The 19651-nt window shown below is 39.5% G+C and overlaps 1 protein-coding gene across 7 annotated transcripts in view; it reads right to left on the bottom strand.

The window, feature by feature from the left end:
- Positions 1 to 19651, bottom strand: part of specc1 (sperm antigen with calponin homology and coiled-coil domains 1) — a 65079-nt gene that overhangs the window by 4676 nt on the left and 40752 nt on the right. For 6 of the 7 annotated variants that reach the window (XM_069539762.1, XM_069539761.1, XM_069539760.1 and 3 more), the window contains 7 exons: positions 17606 to 17769; positions 16415 to 16515; positions 16238 to 16313; positions 15421 to 15565; positions 13343 to 13445; positions 3267 to 3383; positions 1531 to 1590 (listed from right to left, as the gene is read on the bottom strand). In XM_069539762.1, coding sequence (XP_069395863.1) covers positions 1531 to 1590; positions 3267 to 3383; positions 13343 to 13445; positions 15421 to 15565; positions 16238 to 16313; positions 16415 to 16515; positions 17606 to 17769 — 766 coding nt within the window. Of the gene's footprint in view, positions 1 to 1354; positions 1422 to 1530; positions 1591 to 3266; positions 3384 to 13342; positions 13446 to 15420; positions 15566 to 16237; positions 16314 to 16414; positions 16516 to 17605; positions 17770 to 19651 lie in introns of all 7 variants that reach the window. The other variant, XM_069539763.1, reaches the window with a different exon arrangement.

Below are 19651 nucleotides of genomic sequence, written 5' to 3'. Positions count from 1 at the left end.
GTATTTTACATATTGTTGATGTTGACTTTATCGCCACCTACTGGCTCGCTATGCTTGTTCGAGCATTTGTAGATGTTTTTTGTTCTCATCTGGTCAGAAATATTTAGCAAAATTAAGGTTGCATGGTTGGAGATGATTTTTAAAACAGAGTGGAAAATATAATTTAAAAAATATGTGCAATAGTGACGACATGGATTTAACCCACTGCTATTATCATTATTTGTCCAATTTTTTTGGATGACTGTATTTAGTGCTATTTAGCATCCTTACAAGATGGTGAGCACTGTTAACAATATACCTGTTAAACGTCAACAAGCAATGTTTTAGCAATGTAATTATAGTCGTTACTCATCAAATACTTGATGAGCATTTAGCTCAAACAGCCACTGGTAATCTTGTTAAATGTTGTTAATATCATGTTTTGTGATATTATGTCACATGATAGAAATATGAACTATAACTCTGCCTTGTTACTCCTCTAACTTGTTTGGATTAAACAAACTATGATACAACCATAGATGGTATATAAAGATGGACAATATGACAGCTCCCCAAAAATGAAGCCAAAACATGAAGCCAACTGCAGTATAGACCATAAACCCTGCCTCCTCCACATTAGTGGATGGGACATGGACTAAACTAAAAAGTCGAAGTAAACGTAGACTGTGGCTCCAAATGACGTCATTTGCATGAAGATGGCAGTGTTCGTTTCCAAGATATTTTGAATTAATTTCTGGATAGTTGCAGGGAGTGGAGACCCTTGTCCACCTTTATATACAGTCTATAGATATAACATGATAATTACATTTCCTGGGCGGCTGATTTTATTTTAAAGCTAGTTGTTTGCAATCTATATTGCTATAGGCTGTCTGTCAGTTTATATGAAGTCAGCTTTATATTTAATGGAAAGAAATAAAAGTTGCACCTTTTTCTTATGTATCTCACCAATAGAATGTTAGTGAAAATAAATTCCTTAAATGTGCAACTATATAGCACTTACAGTTGACTTGAGATTTGCTACCTTATACTTGTTGCACTGCTTCACAGGAAATAATGTGAAAGTGACTTTGCTCATGCCATGGTAAAACATGGAGGCATTTTCTCACAAAGTGTTCAGTCTTAATACTTTTTTGTATCGTTAGTATAGGTTCTGTTTTTACTCAAACCATTTCAGAGGAGAGGAGCTAATGTTTTCACAAACTAACTCAGCTAATGAACGTCAATTTACATTTGAATTATGTTTTAGATTGGGTTTTCTCTGGGAGTGTTGCAGATTTCCAGTGCGTGGTGCTGGAGCACAGGCTGGAGGCAGAAATACAGGGCTCAGTAATTGATACAACAGATTATAGCTCACAACTGTCAGGGGGAGAGATGGTCCAATAAAGGGGTTGTACAGAAGTTCCGTTCCGAAGCCTCGCATCCTGAAAGTTTACAGAATCAAAGTGTACTGTTTCCAATTTGTCTAATCAAATGGTCCCTGTGTTTTATCTGTGTGGTTGTGTCTGTGAGGTCTGTGGCAGTTCAGCTCACCAGGGAGGATTTGATGCCAATGCTCTCAGCTGCCTGGAAAGCCAGGGTTAGATTCCGGACCTGAAAAAAAACACAACTCCATGCATCAGGTCATCCTGCTACGCCACACACAGAGGTTCAAACAGCAACAATAAGCTCACTAATACGTTTGTAAAGACTCACAAACACCCAAGAGACAGGCTTACGTGTCTTGATGCCTTTGCTTGTTTGTGTGAGTGTTTCTGTATGTTAGAATATCCCCTAAGTTTATTTGATATCTGTAACACTATACTGGACAAAATCTCAGACCTGTCTGTGACTTAACCAACATCCCCATCAATGGAAGCCATGCAGATTTTAAATCTTAAATCTCTATATGGGACTATGGAGTTTGATGCAATCATTACTTCAAAGAAAACAAGTGACATACCACAACTTAAGATAATAACAATAATAATAAAAACTAAAGTGAAACAAACTGTTGCTATTGATAGAAACCTGAATTCACCAATGTTAGTCAAGTTTAATTTCATCTGCCTGATGAATGTGAGTTCACATTATCCCAACTAGACGTCATATTAATTGCCTCTAGACATCAACTAATAAATTCCTAATAATAATTAGCTGTAGACTACTTCAAACCTACCTTTTCTTTAAAACATGTATGGACAGATTATACTGGGGACAGGTTTGCTATTTGGGCCATGGGTTAAGTCACACAGCAAGTTATGAAGGCAAACACACGTCTATTGAATTATTCAGAGAGATGAGCCACACAATGTCTCTGCCATCAGCTTAATGCTACACGCCCACAACCAACACGAGCGTGAGCGCACGTATACATGACTAATGTGTCACATAAAATGAGTCAGGCCCGGTAGGAGGTGTTGGGTCTATTTTAGCAGGTGAAAGTACCGTGATCCCAGAGAGGAACCATATCGTTTACAGAGTCACTGTATATACAACATACCACATTACAGAGCTATAGAAACTGGCCTGTGCCGAGGATCACTCTCAGTGTGACTAAACAAATGCTGACTTCATATATCATCCTGGACCTGGAGCTGTAAAATGTACATAACATAAAGAGTCTTTAATGTGCAGCGTAATGATGGAAAACATTTGCCTGGCAAAATGGCTTCAAAGCATTACAGGTTGTTTTTTTCCTCTCGGCAAACATGAATCTTTCAGACGTAGGCTGCATAAGCAGAACATTTTTTATAGTTTACAGGTTCACATTTTCCACAAACAACTTATCTTAATGAATTAATGTGCGGTATTTTCTGGAGGCACTATTCAACAACAGGAGGCTGAACAGTTAGTTTACTTTCAATTCGTGCTCAAATGTGAAAGATAAATATCCTTGTAAAGTCATTTTTTGTATTAACATTTAATCAGAGTGTATTGTAGCTGTGTCATCAGCAACACGCTGCACCATGCAGTGTATGTGAGTATTTCTGTACTGGATCAACCTGACAGGAAACCACAGAACTGCCAATAAATGGATGTATGAATAATATATTTGTCACAGCCCAGTGCTGAATGAATGTATGTAAGTATATCCAGGCAGTTTGATAAGGAGGTCAAAGGTAATACGGAGTACATGAATTATGTTGTACTAAGTATGTTGTAAATACTGGTGAGGCCCACATGCAACAGGTAGACTGAATGCTGACATGTATATAGTCTTTAAAGTGTGTGTGTGTGTGTGTGTGTGTGTGTGTGTGTGTGTGTGCAGTCTTCCTGTGGTTATATACCTTATCTTGACTGATGAGTTCCTGGTAAGGGATATGGGCTGGAAGATAAGTGTGCAGGAGGGCACAGAAAGCCAGGCCGTCACTCCAACTGCTGCTGAAGTTGGTCACATCGATATTCTGAGGAATTATAAAGGAAATGAGCAGGGTAAAGAAAAAACAACACAGGTCACACTCACAAACAAACCAAAGTCAATATCACACAATGATAATGAGATGAAAGTGCCTGTAATTTGGGTGCGAGAGCTAATAGTCTCTTGACAACATGGACAGACCATGAAAATAAGCATTAGTCTTAGAACCACAGAAAACAACATGACCATAAAAATGTTCTCACACTGTTCTCGGTCTTTCAGAGTCCATCAATGTCTGCTTTGGAGGACGTTTCTCTCAGATCCCCTTTAATCCTCCCATATTCTCTCTGATCTCTCCTGTGTGTGACGAACGTGCAGAACGGCACGTCCAGTCTGTTGTGTTCTTGTGTGTGTGTATGTGATGCACAGAGCATCATCACCTCAAACATCGTATGCAACATATTTAGGGTCAGATAAGAGTCGAAAGCTCGGAGGAAAAACTTCCTCCAGGCTATTGTTTGCCGTTTCAGGCCCCTGTGGGACAGATAAGTTGTTTCCAGTGTATTCCTCTGTTATCCCTCTTATGAGCTTTGGGAATGGGCCTCACAGCTGGGGAGACTCCTGAGTCATGGCTTTGCATGCGAGGCCCCCAGATGACCCCAACACTTCATACACAGAACATGGGAAAGTATTATAGTCCAGGTCCATTGTGTTCAGGTAAAAATACTCTGAGCCCGCAGAGCAGACATGCATACAATTTGTGTTATATTTCAAAACATGGAACAAAATAAATTGAACCCAGAATACTTGTGCTCAAAGTGATTATACAGTAAGAAGGATATCCAAAGTCTTTAAATGAATGCTATGTCTGTCCAGATGAGAAAAGAAAAAAAACTGTTTCTGAGATTCCTAAAAAGGAATAGAAAGATCATTGTTTTTACTTGTTTGGTATTAAACACTGCATCAAGTATCTTTGATCTGCGTCTGTATACAAAGCATTAGCTCCAGTGATATGCTAATAATCAGATGGATGTAGCCGTGTGTTTGTTGTTTATTGTTGCTCTGAGCCAGTCGTGTGCCATCGTCACCCTGAGGACCTGCTGATTTTCACTCTATAAATCTAATCAGCGACTGATCCAGACACGTGACTTAAGGTAAATGTGATTACCTACCTGATGGGACAGGAAAACAACAGAACTCTGTCCTGAGGACAGGAATTACAGATCGCAGCTTTAAGTCATTGCAGTCATGAATATCCACAGAGCTAAGTTCTTTCTGATGCCGTCACTCGTCTGCTTTGGCATCATTCATGCCAGTTTGTAATAATGACTAGTTTCAAGGTGAGAGGCAGATTAACTATAGAAAGGAAGCACCCATCATACGTGACCAAATCTGGTGGCTGCTGTGGTCATAACTGGTCACTGTTATGAAAATGTGCCTTTATCTCTGTGTGATCTCTCAGTTATTGTTGTCTACTTTAGCCATGTAGTTGAGTGGCTGATGTCTTTAAATGGACTTTTTAGCATGTACAGCATAAAGGCTAAAAAGTGCATTGACTCCTTTCCCATTGCCAGTAGAGGAGTTTGCCTTAATGTTTATTCCCCCCCGGTTCTCATGAGTTCTTGCAATACTCCCGAGTTCTTACGAGAACTGCAGCAGTAGGATGAGGATAACAGTAGACCTTTAGGCTAAAAACATGGAGTAAATGACGCAGTTTTAAGTCAAATTTGAATGTCAGGGCTTAAAGACACCACAAGCAGTATTTAAAGTAAAAGTTTTTTTTTTACGTTTTTAAGAAGTGGTCGCTGGTTACTTCAATTGTATTGGATTTGGCTGCAATGCTATTTACCCCTGAAACTCCTAAAGTGTTTTGTGGACTCAAACACTTCACCCATCCCTCCATCGGCATAGTGGTGAGTAGATTATAAGTACATTTTCATTTTTGAGTGAACTTTCCTATCTCCTTCGACCTTAAGCCACAAACTTATCAATTACACTAATGTACCTTAAACCTGATTTGTTGACTGACTTAAGCATTTGAAAAGTTTAGCCACTGTCAATGTCTCAATGGAATCTTAAGGTGCAGCTGCGTCATCTAAAGTAAGCTACATCAACATCATTCACAGAGTCACCTAAACAGCCACAACTTAACACCAATTACTAAAAAATCTCAATCATTATGTGGTTTAATCCCAACTTTGATACCTATGAACATTAATTAACAGTACAATTTTCAAATCTCTCCCCAAGAGTGATTTGTCTTCTGCGAATAGCACTGAGGTAATCTTAGTTGTTGATGGTATAACAGAGGCTGAAAGTGGGTTTTGAAAGCCCAAGTCTCCTCTCCATCAGTCACTGCCTCTCTATTATGTCTGGAGGGCAGACCTGTGCAGTCATGTCAGCTCGCATTCCTCTCATACCTCCCCCCGTCTCTCTCTGAGCTGGCTCAGCAGCCCCACTATTAGCACTTTGTCTGTGATGTATGTGACTAACACACACACACACACACACACACACACACACACACACACACACACACACACACACACACACACACACACACACACACACACACACACACACACACACACAGGGTGTGATATAGGGGGTTAGTCCCCAGTAAGACCCGAGAGGGACTGAGACAAAGATAGACAGTGACAAGTAATCTGAGAGAGGTTCTAGAGGGCGGTTTGTTTATGTGTGTGTGAATGACTGTGTGTGTGTCTGTCTGTGTGTGTGTGCCTGTGAGTATGTGTTTGGGGGGGGGTGTTGGGGTGGTCTGAGATGAGCACATGTCCTAACCAAGGCAGGGGACAGTAGGTATGTTGGAGGTCAGGGTGGGAGTGGGGAGAGGAAGGTGGGGGGCTGGGAGTTCGTTCGGGACAGAATGAGAGGGAGAAGCATGAATGCTAAAACAGCAGCGGACAACAACAGCTCTCTGGGAGCCGGCTCAGAAAAGCAAACACAGCATCAAGCGACAGGAAGCGTCTCGCTCGGCACAAAAGGCAGAGCCGTCGCTTTTTAGGGCTCAGAGGGAGAGAGAGTATGAGAGAAGCAGGGGACTGTACAGAGAGCGAGAGAACTGCGCAGAGCGTGTGGCTGCTTTGTTCTGACTCCAAGTGAAAAACAGATAAGATCTATGATATCATCAGTTGTTAAATTAGGGGTGAACCTGGGGTTTTTCATAAGGTCACAAAAGGCCCACGTGTCTCATGATGAGTTGTTCCTGTGAAGAGGGGCTTGCCACTCTAAAAATAGTCAACACATTAATAAAAGACCCAGTTTATTTAAAGAAGTTATTATTACAGCTATTGTAGAAACTGCTGCAGGAGGAAAGGGTTGTGAAAAACTGGTCAATTGTGTAGATATAATAGAATAATTTCACAAAAGAAAGCATGACTGAAATGATTCTTCCACTGTCTTTTTTGGAAATAGTATTTTTTGCATTTTCGTGCTGAGAAACAAGTAACAACCAACAAACCAAATAAGAGGAAAAAAACATAATACTATTGCCTAGCTGTTGTACACCTCCGCTAACCAGTAACAATCTCCTCTTTTGTTAAATACTGACCAGAAAAAGAGTCTTTTCAAAATATCTTGATGTCACAATTTGGATAAAATGCAGTCACTTCATTATTTTACCGCATAAGTCATTTATGTAACAATTAGCTTATAAATTCTTAAGTTACAGCAAGAAACATGTTTGGTGAGGCCACAGTAACCTTGACCTGTGACCACAACATTTTAATAAATTCAGTGATCATTTGCGACAAATCTGAGAAAATTCTCTTATGGCATTCTGGAGATATCGTGTCCACCAGCATATGTATGTCTGTACGTATGTAGGCATAGATGCACGGACAACCTTGATAAAAACACTTGTACAAATGACTGAGAGAGGGAGAGCAAACAAGCACGGAGTGGAATACTAAAACTAGAAAAGACAACTAAAGAGACAAAGAATGAGTAGAGGGAAGAAAGTGGGAGTGGATGCCCTGGTAGACTTTGCAATGAGTCACAGTTACGAGCAATGACAGACTGAAAAGTCCTGGCAGGCGAAAGCATGGAGAAAAAGACGGGGCAACAGGGAGGGTCACAGAGCTGGTGCAGCTGGAGAGAGCTGCTCTCCATTGACCCAGTCGGTCTCTACATGCGATTTTAAGGACTCACTTCACACACAGGACAAGATAAAGGGTACGGAGGCCGACAAGAGCGCATAGATCAACTGTGCAGTGGGTTTGTAATAAATGTGTCTCAGATTAAAAATGTTCACCTCTCTGAGCCCATATGAATATTGATATTCTGATTATACAAGAGGTTTCGTTTAGCAGTGATGTCCAGATCTAATATAATGTATTGCACTCAGTTTAGTACTTTCCCCTTCATATGCAATGTATTAATTATAACTACACTATAACTTATACACTTTAACTTACTCCAGTTTACTTACACTAATGTGATATGAGTAAGTTTAGGTATTATCTTTTACAGTGTACCAAGTTATGGTGTTAAACTACTACTACTACTACTACTACAAATACATTTATATTATTGCACTGAATATAGTTAGTCAGTTTGATACCTGCATCAGTCATTTAATATATCCCAGCAATTTTATTTATTGCTCTTCCTCAACACTTCCTGGACTGTACATGATTCCAATCTTCTCATCTGACTCAAAGAAAAGATTGTAAATATTCATATTTCTGTGAACTTTAACTAGACAATACACCATTTCCTCTCATTTTTATAGCTGAGAAAATTTAACCTCTCAGTCATGACAAGTGAATTTAATTAGCACGTTCACTTACCCAGTGTCAATGGATCTCCCGTTGCATTTTTTTGTTCTCAAATTTTTTTTTCCTGGTTTGACGTGTACGTCATGATCAGCGTTTAGGAAGTCTGATTATTGGAACTTTTATTATAAATGATATTCTAGTCATTTTCAGCTACAGTGAATAAACTTTTATTTCACAAAGATGATCTCACCCTACAACTATTACTGATAATACCATATAATTAGACTGTGCAGTGGCTATTCTTTGATTTCCAACTCTCTTCCCCTCCTCGATGTCTGACCTCCATTCCACACTCGCCTGGAGTCCAATTCTGTTTCTTCAATGGCTTTTGTCAATGTGTGTGTGTGTGTCTGTGTGTTTCTGTGTGTGTTTCCCAGACGAGGACCGGAAGAGCTGTGCTCTGTCAGGACCAGTTGAACCTCATGTTCAGAGCCTTTGCTCATTGTTCCCATGTTGAACAAACAGCACATTTATTTTTGTTTGGCTTCATTGGGTTAATTGAGAGAAAAAAAGTTGTCCTGTGCTGTCCTAAATTAAGACATCAAAACACCTGATAAATATACAGAAGGAGGCTTGAGTGTGGCCAAAAATGGAAACTTATGGAAACTCTTTGTTTCTAAACATGGGACAACAGCAGAACAGCAACATGAACTTTATAACCAGATAGATCTTGAAAAGCAATGCAACCAAAGTTGCAGCCTCGTGTTTCAAGATCGAGTCCAGCCAGCTGCTGATATGTAATACTAATTTCCGGTGAGAGGCCCCTTCAGTCTCTCCCACAGGGCAGAGTCAATCAGAGCCAGCTTAAGGTCTTCACTGATCGATCCACACTTCCCAGAATCTGACATTTGAGGTGTGACGAGGTCTGTCTGGGCTCACGTCTCGTCCTCCAGTCAGAGTTTAGCACAGGTCAGGTAATGAACGGCTCCAAGCACCAGTGCATGGTGGGTAAACACACCCCTTAACTCTCCATTTTCCCTCTGGGGTTCAAGGGCTCCTCTCCATGGTGACAGCACGGCTGTCCTACTCCTCTGTGTGTTTACTTGCTTATCATTTGCCTTGTTTTCCCTTTGCTTCTTTTCTTCCTCTAGCAGTGTTAACTGTCACGGCCTATCCAGAGACTAAATCCATCTAGCCGACAAACGATCACACCAACACATGCGCACACACACTCACAGCTCAGCTGGATCCATGATTTGAGGCACGTAGGCCATGGTACCACCTTTCAATGTCATCTTTCATTAAAAACACAAAGTGATGAATTTGCAGAACCACAATAGCTCATATAAAACAATAATCAAGGAGAACTAAAGCTCCATTTGGGTTCTCATTCCTCTATTGATCACAGTAAACAGGACATCTGGCTTTCAGTCAGCTATTATCAAACAGATATACTGTGCCCCCAGCAGCTATTTGGACATAAACATCAAATAATCTCCTGACCTGCTTACAATAGCTCCCGTTTTCTGTTTCACTTTAATTAGGCTGCTGTTTGACCAAAAGGTCCGACAACAATAGGACTGTAATAACAACTGGCACAGGGCTGACCCTCCCATCGGCTTTGTTCTCGTCTCACACACAGTGGCTTCTCTGGCTCTGTGCTGGCAGGTGAGCATGATATAAGAGCTTGTTTCCCCCGACTCTGCCATTTGGAAACTAGAGATGGGATGGAAAGCGAACAGCTATGGTCAAAGCTGTCTCTTCAAAGTGACCATTAATTATGCAGACGGAAGAGGCCGACATAAATTACAACTGGGTGACTCTATACTAAAGAGCCTATTAGTGTTGAGTTATTACCTCTTTGACCTTAGTCCACAGCAGAGAAGAGATTGACTGCAGAGTGTATGTAGATGTATTGATAAAACTGATCCTCGCTAACCTTTATCACAGCAAAAAACCCGCTGCCTTGCTTTCCTGAAACTACAAACTCTATGACAGGTCAGTCAGAGACTCTGGACCTGAGACATGTACTCAGCAGCTTGCATGTGGACAGAGGCCTCATCACACTGTAACAGCCTGACCTTTCACCAGACATATGAAGCTCAACACATCCTCTGACAGTAACCATTTCCCTTAGTTTGCCACGAGAGGCCTGTGGTCCCACGTCTTTTGGTACAGGGAGCTTAATTTAGTTTAACCGATGCATAAACTGTACATCACTCACACACACACACACACGCACACACAAAAACATACAGCACATGTCAATACGTTTTCGAAAATAGAAATCCCTGTGGAAAGAAGTGGAATTTACCAGAAGATTGAGAGACCTCAAGAGGCAAATAATGGCCTCCGTAGAGAGGGTCCCCTTGATGTAAATATAAAGTATTTAAAAATAAAGGACCTTTTCTGGGGTAAAGAAAACTATAATTCCTACAATTTAGATGAAATGAACTAGTGAAAACATCATGAGGATTATTCTACATTCAATTTCTGCCAATAGTTCCCTTTCACCTACATCTTACACAATGGACCTTTAAGTTAAAGACCAAATGTAAAAACTATTTGGGAAATAGTAGCAGGACCTTTCGTTCGATGTCTCAAAGTGAAACATTAAAGCTAGGGTTGGTAATCCTGGAAAAGTTAGCAAGAGCAGGCTACACTTTGATATAATATGCAACTGATACCTCCTATCCCCTCCTATCGGCCCTCTTTTGAAAGTTACGCCCCCAAAAAACAAATGAACGCTCACTGTCTGGCAGCTGCTTGAAGCCGACTTTTCTGTGACTCGCTCGCTAACTTCTAAAGAGGGCAGGGTGTGGGCAGGCATACAAATTGGTTAGTGACAAACGGAATCTGAACATATTTGTAAAAAAAAGTTTCCCGGAGATTAATATTGATTCGATATGTAAATGCCTCATGATCAAATTCCCCTGAGGCAGTACATTGCACAGTCACAGTCATTCTAAAAATAGACTTTTTAAGGTTAAACGCTCAAGAGTCTGTGAAAAGATCCAATTACAGGGTAGGCAAATGGAGCACATGGAGAAAATGCACAAAGGATCACAGCTCCAAACAACAGCAGTTACTCCAGGAGGGGACTGATTAAGCCATAGGCTGAAACACTATTATTAGCCAAATCTTCTTACTGCATTCCTGATACTTGCAAATAATCACACAGTTACTAAACCCTTTGTGAGAGGGGATCATAGGTTCCATCGTTAAATCCAGACCAGTGGGAATAAAGCTCTGTTAAGGGTTTTGTTTTTGCTGCTGGAACTCACTGTCCCGAACTAAACTGGGATTTGCAATTCCATTCGGTTTTAAGTGTAAGCAGTGATGAAAAGTATATTTACTCAAGTACAACACTTTTGTACAAAATTGAAAAACGTATATACTTAATATTTATGCTTCTGCCTTAGAGGGAAACATTTTAGATTTATTTGACAGATATAGTTGCTTGTGATGTTGCAGACTTTTTAAACAAAAAAATGTGATACTTGTTTGTGGAGTCGAACTATATCCAACAAAAAGTCGTTAAAATTGGCTCCAGCTTAACAAGATGGTACATTAAAATGCTTATTACATATTTGACCCTGAAATCTATAATGACGTAACACTTAGGGTGAAGGGGAGGTTCAGCAGAGTGAATAATTAGCTCATAGCATTTGTCTAGTTTGAGTAATATAATGGGAAAATAGAGGAAAATTAATTGTAACAGAGTATTTTTTGAATGTGATATTACTTTGACCAATCACTGGTCCATATACATAGGTTATACACTTGCACAGCAGGAACAGTTTAGGGTATTCTTGTAATAGTGAACTGCCTGAAGATATCAGACTGGCTATCTCTGTTCAATAGAAGTTGTTGTTATGAACTTCAATTTGTATAGAATACAGTAATAGTATGTGCTGCACCTGTTTTTATTTTCAATGAGCTTCATTACTTCACAATTAAAATTGCTGAAGTTTGATGGCACATCTATAAATCTTGTGTATAATTGTAATTACACTTTATCAATAGCAACTTTGTCCTAAAAAATGAATCCAAAGTTTCTTAAATAAGCACATAGCTGCTGATGGCCACTGACAGATATCACAACTAAACCAGAGACCTTCCATCACACACCAGTGTCTTTAAACACACTCTTACTGCCCAACGTTGCCCTCATGTTAAAACTATTTAAGCCTTGGTGTTCTGTAGACACGTGCAGCATCTTATCACGGCTCATCAGACTGTCTGTTAGTCAGCAGCAATGTTATCTCATCTGGTCAGATGTTTCCATCACAGAGGATTTGTTTTTTTGTATTTTACCAACACATGCATTGTGTGACCATCCAAACATGCGACCAGAGATGAAGAGAGGGTGACTCAAAGTTCACAGAGCAGCACTGCACCTGAGGAATAGCAGCTATTGATCTAACATCTCATCCAATTATTCAGACCATTTACTATTGGGGAGGTCAGGTCTTTTTTAAGCACTTATCATCACTCATACTTGGTCGAGCCAGAGCTTAGTGGTGGTTAGACTGAGCCTAAACAGGACATTAGCAGTTACTTGTGTTTGCTTATCTTCTACCAGAGCGTTGAGGGAGTTGAAACAAAATCTCTTCCCTCTAAACTAGAGTTAGCAGCCTGTGACCAGCGGTAAGAGTTTTAGCATGAGCTAACTGGCATGCTGGCACACAAACATGATGATTACATTGGCAAATCTCTAATCCCACTGGGTTTAATGTGCTCCTTAAACTAGATATCAGGGGAGCAGCTAAACCAGGTGATTGTCAGCATTTGGCTCCATGGACACAGAGAGCACAGATGGGGACACAACAGAAAAACAATGCATAAACAAAGGGGCATGCCTTAAACCATGGCAGGCTATAAAAATACACACATGCATAAATCCAGCTTGTATGTGACACTGAGCGCTTTGCTTCATTGTTTCCATTACCTCTGTAGCACAGTGACTTCATGTGTCCAGTGAGATGACAGCAGGCTGAATGGTGTGTCTGCAAACACGGTAATGTGCCACTACAGTCTAAAGCCTCAGTGATGGCTGAAAGAATTAAACACCTACAGAACCTGAGGGCAGTAACACACCAATATTGCATCTGTGCAATCTAAACAGGGGGAGCACTTTTAAATGAGAACCTGAGGAGCGTGAGACTAAAATAAAGCTGTCGCACAATGATGCAGAGAAAAACAGGGTGAAAGTGAATGGAGCCTGCCGTGTATCTGAAAGAGGTCTCTGGCCTCTGATCCCTACCGGATAGCCTTGTGTTTTCTTCTGGCACCACTTCAGTAGAGCATTTCTCTTAGATCCTCCATACTCCCGCGCCAGTGCAGCCAAGGGGTCCTTTCTTTCCACGCTGTCACCAGTGTGCACAAACCGCAGTCACATAGAGAGAGGGACAGTTACAGCATGTCATTAACAGTATCTGAGAATTGTACTGTTTGATTTCCCTGTAAAAGTACAAATAAATACATAAAAATCTACTCAAGTAAAAGTAAAAGTACCATATTAAAGTTTCTAATTTAGTAAAAGAAAGTTAAATCCAAATTATTTAAAACTATTCAATGTAAAAGTACTAGCAGAGTGTAGCAGAGTGTATGCTTAATGCAGACATCAAGCATAAATGTCTACTACTGGAAGTAGCGATGCAAAGAGAAAGATATCAGAGGACTTTCAGACTTAAAACATGGTGTAAATGAAGCCGTTTCGAGTTATATAATATAAATGTAATATAATAGTTAATATACATTTTTTTTGCGTCTGAAGATGGGGGCCCATTTACTTCAATTGTATTGGATTTGGCTTCAACGCTGTTTATCCCTGAGACCTCAAATGTGTTTTTTGGACTCAAAAAATTCACCCACCTCTCCATCGGCAAAATGGTGAGTAGATCATTAGTGAATCCTATTTTTCTGTGAACTATCCCTTTAAAGGTCCAGTGTGTAAGATTTAGGTAAAAGGGATCTATTTACACAAATTGAATATAAAATAATTCTCATGATGTTTTCACTAGAGTGTTTCATCAAAATTATACAAATTGTTGTTTTCTTTACCCTAGAAGGAGCCCTCTATATTGAAATACTTTATATTTACATTAAGGGGGTCCTCTACAGAGACTGCCATGTTTTTAACAGTAGTCCAGACTGGACAATCTAAATAACTTTGGAGTTTTTATGACAACTGAAGGCTATCACAGGTTCTCTGTCATGTTTGGAAGGAGAGGGTGACGTGAGGGGTGTTCAGCTGCAACATGCAACTTCACCACTAGATGTCACTAAATTCTACACACTGTACCTTTAAGTACAGCAACAAACTAAATGTATTACATCCAACCACTGAATTTAGTTCAGTTGATCTATTCAAGACATTCTGTCATTTGTGTGAAGCTAACAATATACAGCTCATATATCAACTCTTGGCTGGTGCTCTAATGTTTATAAACAGTATTCTCACTGCATAATCAAAAGACACTGTACCAGTAGCACAGATTCAAATGCCAATCTGGGGTGTTATTTATAGGGTCTGCTCCTGGGGGTTTGGTTTGAAGCTAAAGGTATGGGAGCACCACCAGACATGGTGGATTTGAGAATCGATTTGAGAATCGATCTGAGAATGCTAAACACTAAACCTGCACTGTACGGCCAGAGGCAGCTAGAGCCTGTCCAATTAAAGAGGCAGAGGCAAACGCTAAAATACAAGTACACTTACAAACAAATTAATGTACTGCTGCTAATCATCTGTTTGAGAGAGAAGGTCTGCAACATGATGAAAAATGCCTTTTGCCTCAACAACGCAGAAGAAATATATGTAATGCAAGAGTGTAAAATATGTGTCTGAATGTGTGATTGTTAACAGTTTATTGCTGTTTGTGGCCATTATAATTGCACTAAATGCGGAAATAAACTAAACAGGGTCTTGTTGAAGATGAGGGTGTTGTCCTCTGCCTATCTGACTGCTTAAAATAAAAATAAATAACTTAACTCACTGTGACAACACATTAATGTGATCCTGATCATTGAGTCATCTACCTCGAATGTGACCTGGTACAGGTGCAGTGCATGAGTCCAACTTACTCGATATTTTTTTGAGTTTACATAGAGAGGAGTGGTGCTGTGAGGAAAAATGACATTCCACTACACCAGAAGTCAGAAGCATGTTTGTTTAACACCTGTCTCTCGCCTTTCTTTGTCTCATGGGTGAAATCCTTTTCTACTGTGTATTTTGCACTTTTCAAACTAAGGGGAGGAGGCTGAGATTATTTCCCCAATTCCAAGGAAAACTTAACAACTCAACAAGTGGAATTATCAGACAAGATCACAGGAAAACCTCACCTAAGCTTGCTGTTGCCTCGGTTGTAGCTGAAGGATGCTGTGCGGCTACTGAAGGAGATTGGAGTTTTAATGACGGACTCCAGGGAAGGGCTCTTCCTCATAAGGCTATTAGGTTTTATGTCTTCGCCGCAGCCCAACAACTTGTCTGAGGGGATGAAAAAATGCCCAAACAGGGAGGGAGGCACAACACAGAAAAATGTGAGGAGAGAGTCAGAAACACTCGGGTCATAATTTACTTTATAAACAAATCTGACAAATCACCCTGTAAAGGGATTAGACTGCAAAGTCACACTGCAATAAATGTTTGGGTAAGGCATACTCCCCCAAAATAGATTATAGAAAATTGAATAAAATGTATTCTATTTTAAATATTGTCATTGTGCTCTACAAAATACAACAGTTACAACAACCTAATATAGATCATAATAACCAAATACCATAGTCCAAAGGATTGCACAGATTAAAGAATTTATCTTAAATGGAAAGAGAATTCATTCATGTTATTTAAGAAATGATAAATGTAACTCTACTCTCAAATCTACTGTCCTGCCTGAGAATAAGCTGTACCTTCAGTTTTGGGACAACTTCAAATCAAACTGAACAAATCTACCTAAGGGAAGTCTTCCTCTTCTGTTTACAGACTAATTACATTGGACATGTCAGCTTTATATAATTTGTAAAAGCACTGACTCATAGTAGTACTTTGGCTGACTGTCCACTAATATAAAAGCAGCATGTGAGGCCCTTCATTTGTGCTAAATGAAATATGGATAGACATGTGAATTGAACACCTATAAACCATCTGTGTGTTACGTACCGTGAGGATGAGAGAATTCTCCCTGATTGATCCTTTTTTCCAACGTCTTTGACAGCGGCTTTATGTACGAGTGTCTCTACGGGAACAGAAGAGGGATCTCATCATATCAGAGTCTAAAACATCTTCACATGCAGTGAGTGTTTTTCAAGTTTTTAAGGAACATGTCGTGGTGTATACCTGGATGGGGGAGACAGCAGCAGCAGGGGCGGTGCGGACAGGAATTCCACTCAGTGGGCTTCTTGGGGAGGTATGCATTTGAACTGTGTGAGCTGGTCCATCTGAAAGACCGAAACAAATGAAGTACTAATTCAATGGAACCTCAATTTAATAATTAACACATTATTCAGAGACTTAACACCACAGGAAGACAGATAGTGTTTGGCAGCTTTGTTTAGAAAGGGCGTCATGCCTCCAGTACAGAAATTAATGAAGCTGCTGTTTGTAACTGTGGTGAGTGGTGGAAGTAAATAAAGGTAATTAGAAAATGACTGTAACATCTGTCTTTGGTACAGCCATGATATTACAAAAACTTTAAAACAAAGTGCATGTCGTATTAACAAGGCCTACAGCAGTGAGTGATGCACTAAACCTCAATACGTTTTAAAAATTGAAAGGTTTGTCAATTCCCTATTAAACACTGTCCAGTATGGTTGAACTTAAAATTTAGTCAGTGTCCACTTAATTTAGCAAACATGTACATCTAGTTTACTTTTTACTCTATTACAATTTTATAACATGTGCCAACTCAATTGTTTTAGCACTGAATTCATAATAAGTGATGATGACTGATGTTCTACTTGTCTGCATTAAAGTGTTTCTAATATTCTGCCCTCTTCTGTGTGTAAATGGGAGGGACATCAAATCACGGTGCACACCTTTACCTATGAACTTATAAACATAAATCAATGATACAAATGTTTTACGTCACCAAAATCAAACATTATGACAAAGCAGTCAAATGTCAGAGTGAGCTAAACCATTATCGAAAACACTTCTACATAATCATATCACTGTTGAGGTTTTAAAGTGATTAATGTTAATACATGTGAACTAAATAAGACACATTCACCAAACCAACCATTTCAAGAGTGGAGCCATAATAAACATCAAAAATAAAAATTACATCAGTTGCAGAATTTTCAAACACACTGGCTCTACTGAAAAACAGAAAATACTCTCCAACCTGCCTGAGGTCATTTAAGGCTGCACAGTTCAACACAATTACACAGAACTGTGTTCCAGAGAAATGACAGATATCCACACAGGATATCTCAACAGCTAATCTCTGTGGTTAAACTGCTGCAGTGGGACTCCCAGGAAAGAGTGTGTGTTGTCTGTGTGTGTGTGTGTGAGGTGCTCGGTGCTCACTCTGTCCGACAGTATCAAAGGACTTAATGAGGGATTTGACAGTAGCTCCGGGCTCTGATTCTGCATCTCCACTGGCGTCAGGGGGCGTGGTTGGGATCATGGAGATGCCACACCAGTGACGGCTGGCATCAGAGTCGGACACTCTCACCTCGTCACCTTGGGACCTAACAGACAAAATGAATATGGTTGCTGTGTAGACACAAACAATACATTCAACACAAAAGGCCATATGTACACTGGAGAGGCTGGACTTTGAAACTGCTCCCTATACAACTCCTCTTAAAAGATTACCTGCTCATTACGACCAATGTCTACACAAAAGGTTCAAGTATATTGACAAGATCATGTGATTATGGTAAATCCTAAATAACTGATCTTCACTTACTGATCTGAGCAGATCCAATCATGGAACTATTACCATGATTAACCATTGTGAACATTGGACTGTAGGCTATAGGGTGTTGTATTAGTGCGCCTTTATCAGTGATGAATGACAAGTGAGGAATTTCTGTTTTTAGACAGAGAGACAAAACCACAGTTGGACTGGTGTACTTTCATTTATTCATTGATCCTAATGAACAACAGTCAAACAGATGTACAACACAATGTTCTGTCTCTTTCACAGGCATAAAAACCAGTCACCAAGTGTTTCTGGGTCTTTATTTGAAGAATAAATAAACAGCACATTCACTGTATTGTTCATTAAATGGCTTAAAAATGATCTATCACAACTCATCTTTTCTAAATAATGTTGTAGAGCAGTTTGAGCACCAGCACTTTTATTATCTGGCTGAACAATATGGCTTTTAATCATAAAAATACACAGATTGAATGTCTGCGATAAAAATTGGACTTTAAGTAAAACCTGAGACAACTGTATGTCATTATACCACAACAACACCATATTCTCTAAGCGGTCAGCTCAAAGATGAAATAAATCCACTGTGTGACATGTGACATCTTTCAGAATGAGTGACAATCACAGATATCTGATACACTGAAGAGGATGTTGTAAATATTTAACATGGTGAATCAAGATTAGTTAAGAAGTTCCAGAGCCTTGAGTGATGTCTGATATTTGGATAAGTAATAAGTGGTTGATTCTATAATCATTCACATCATCTACACATCTACAATTGGTCAGTAATGAAACGTGCAATGATAGAACATTGAGTTTGATTGATGATTTTACATTTGATTTAAGGATAAAAACAATCCCTTCAGGAACCTGTAGCACAGTCTCTTGGTATTTAAGTTAAAATAGACCATTAACCTTATGAGTAAATAACTCTGAGGTACAGGTGTCAATGTTTGTGGCAGTTGTAAAATCTAATTTTGACATCAACATTGTTCTAGTCACAATGATATTCACTGCTGTGTAAAAATAAGATAGACAGAGCAGGCATTACCAATATAGCCACATGGAAGTCACCTGTTTATGGTGATTGCGTGTTCAATAGTGCCATCTAATGGCTAAATGTGACTTAGCATTCAGTTTTTAATTCTAACCACAGAGCCAAAGCCAAACTTAAGTCTTAGAATAAAGTTAGGTTTTGTTTTTCTATCACAAATTTTTAAAAGAAACAAAGGTCCACTTAGAGTGCCACTTTGATTTTGAGTAAAATCACATGAACTATCAATCCTCTTGCTTTGCTCTTGTCTTGACATATGTGTTTTCTGATGCTATAAGTCTGCCTTCTTTTAGCACAATGTTGGGGACCTTAACTGTGTCATACTGGCTGAACAGTATTTTTCACTCTTTTTTTTCACATGGTACTTTTTTGTAACGTCTCTCCTCTTAACTCTCTAGAAGGCACAAAGCTACCTTGCACAGTATAAAAAGGAGAGTCTCTCAAACAAATAGCATTTCTTCAGCACGAGTCAAGAAAATAACAAACAATAAGAGTACATTCATCGAGAAAGAAAAACACAGAGCACATTAATATTCAGAAGATTCCAAAAATGTAAAGACGTGGAGTAATGAGACTCTGTGTCAAGAGACTCTTGCTTTTGTACTGCATCTGACCACTCACTCATTTACCACTT

This window comes from Paralichthys olivaceus, chromosome 15 (assembly GCF_024713975.1).
Source record: "Paralichthys olivaceus isolate ysfri-2021 chromosome 15, ASM2471397v2, whole genome shotgun sequence".
NCBI lineage: Eukaryota > Metazoa > Chordata > Actinopteri > Pleuronectiformes > Paralichthyidae > Paralichthys > Paralichthys olivaceus.
This window is presented reverse-complemented; position numbering and strand designations above follow the sequence as displayed.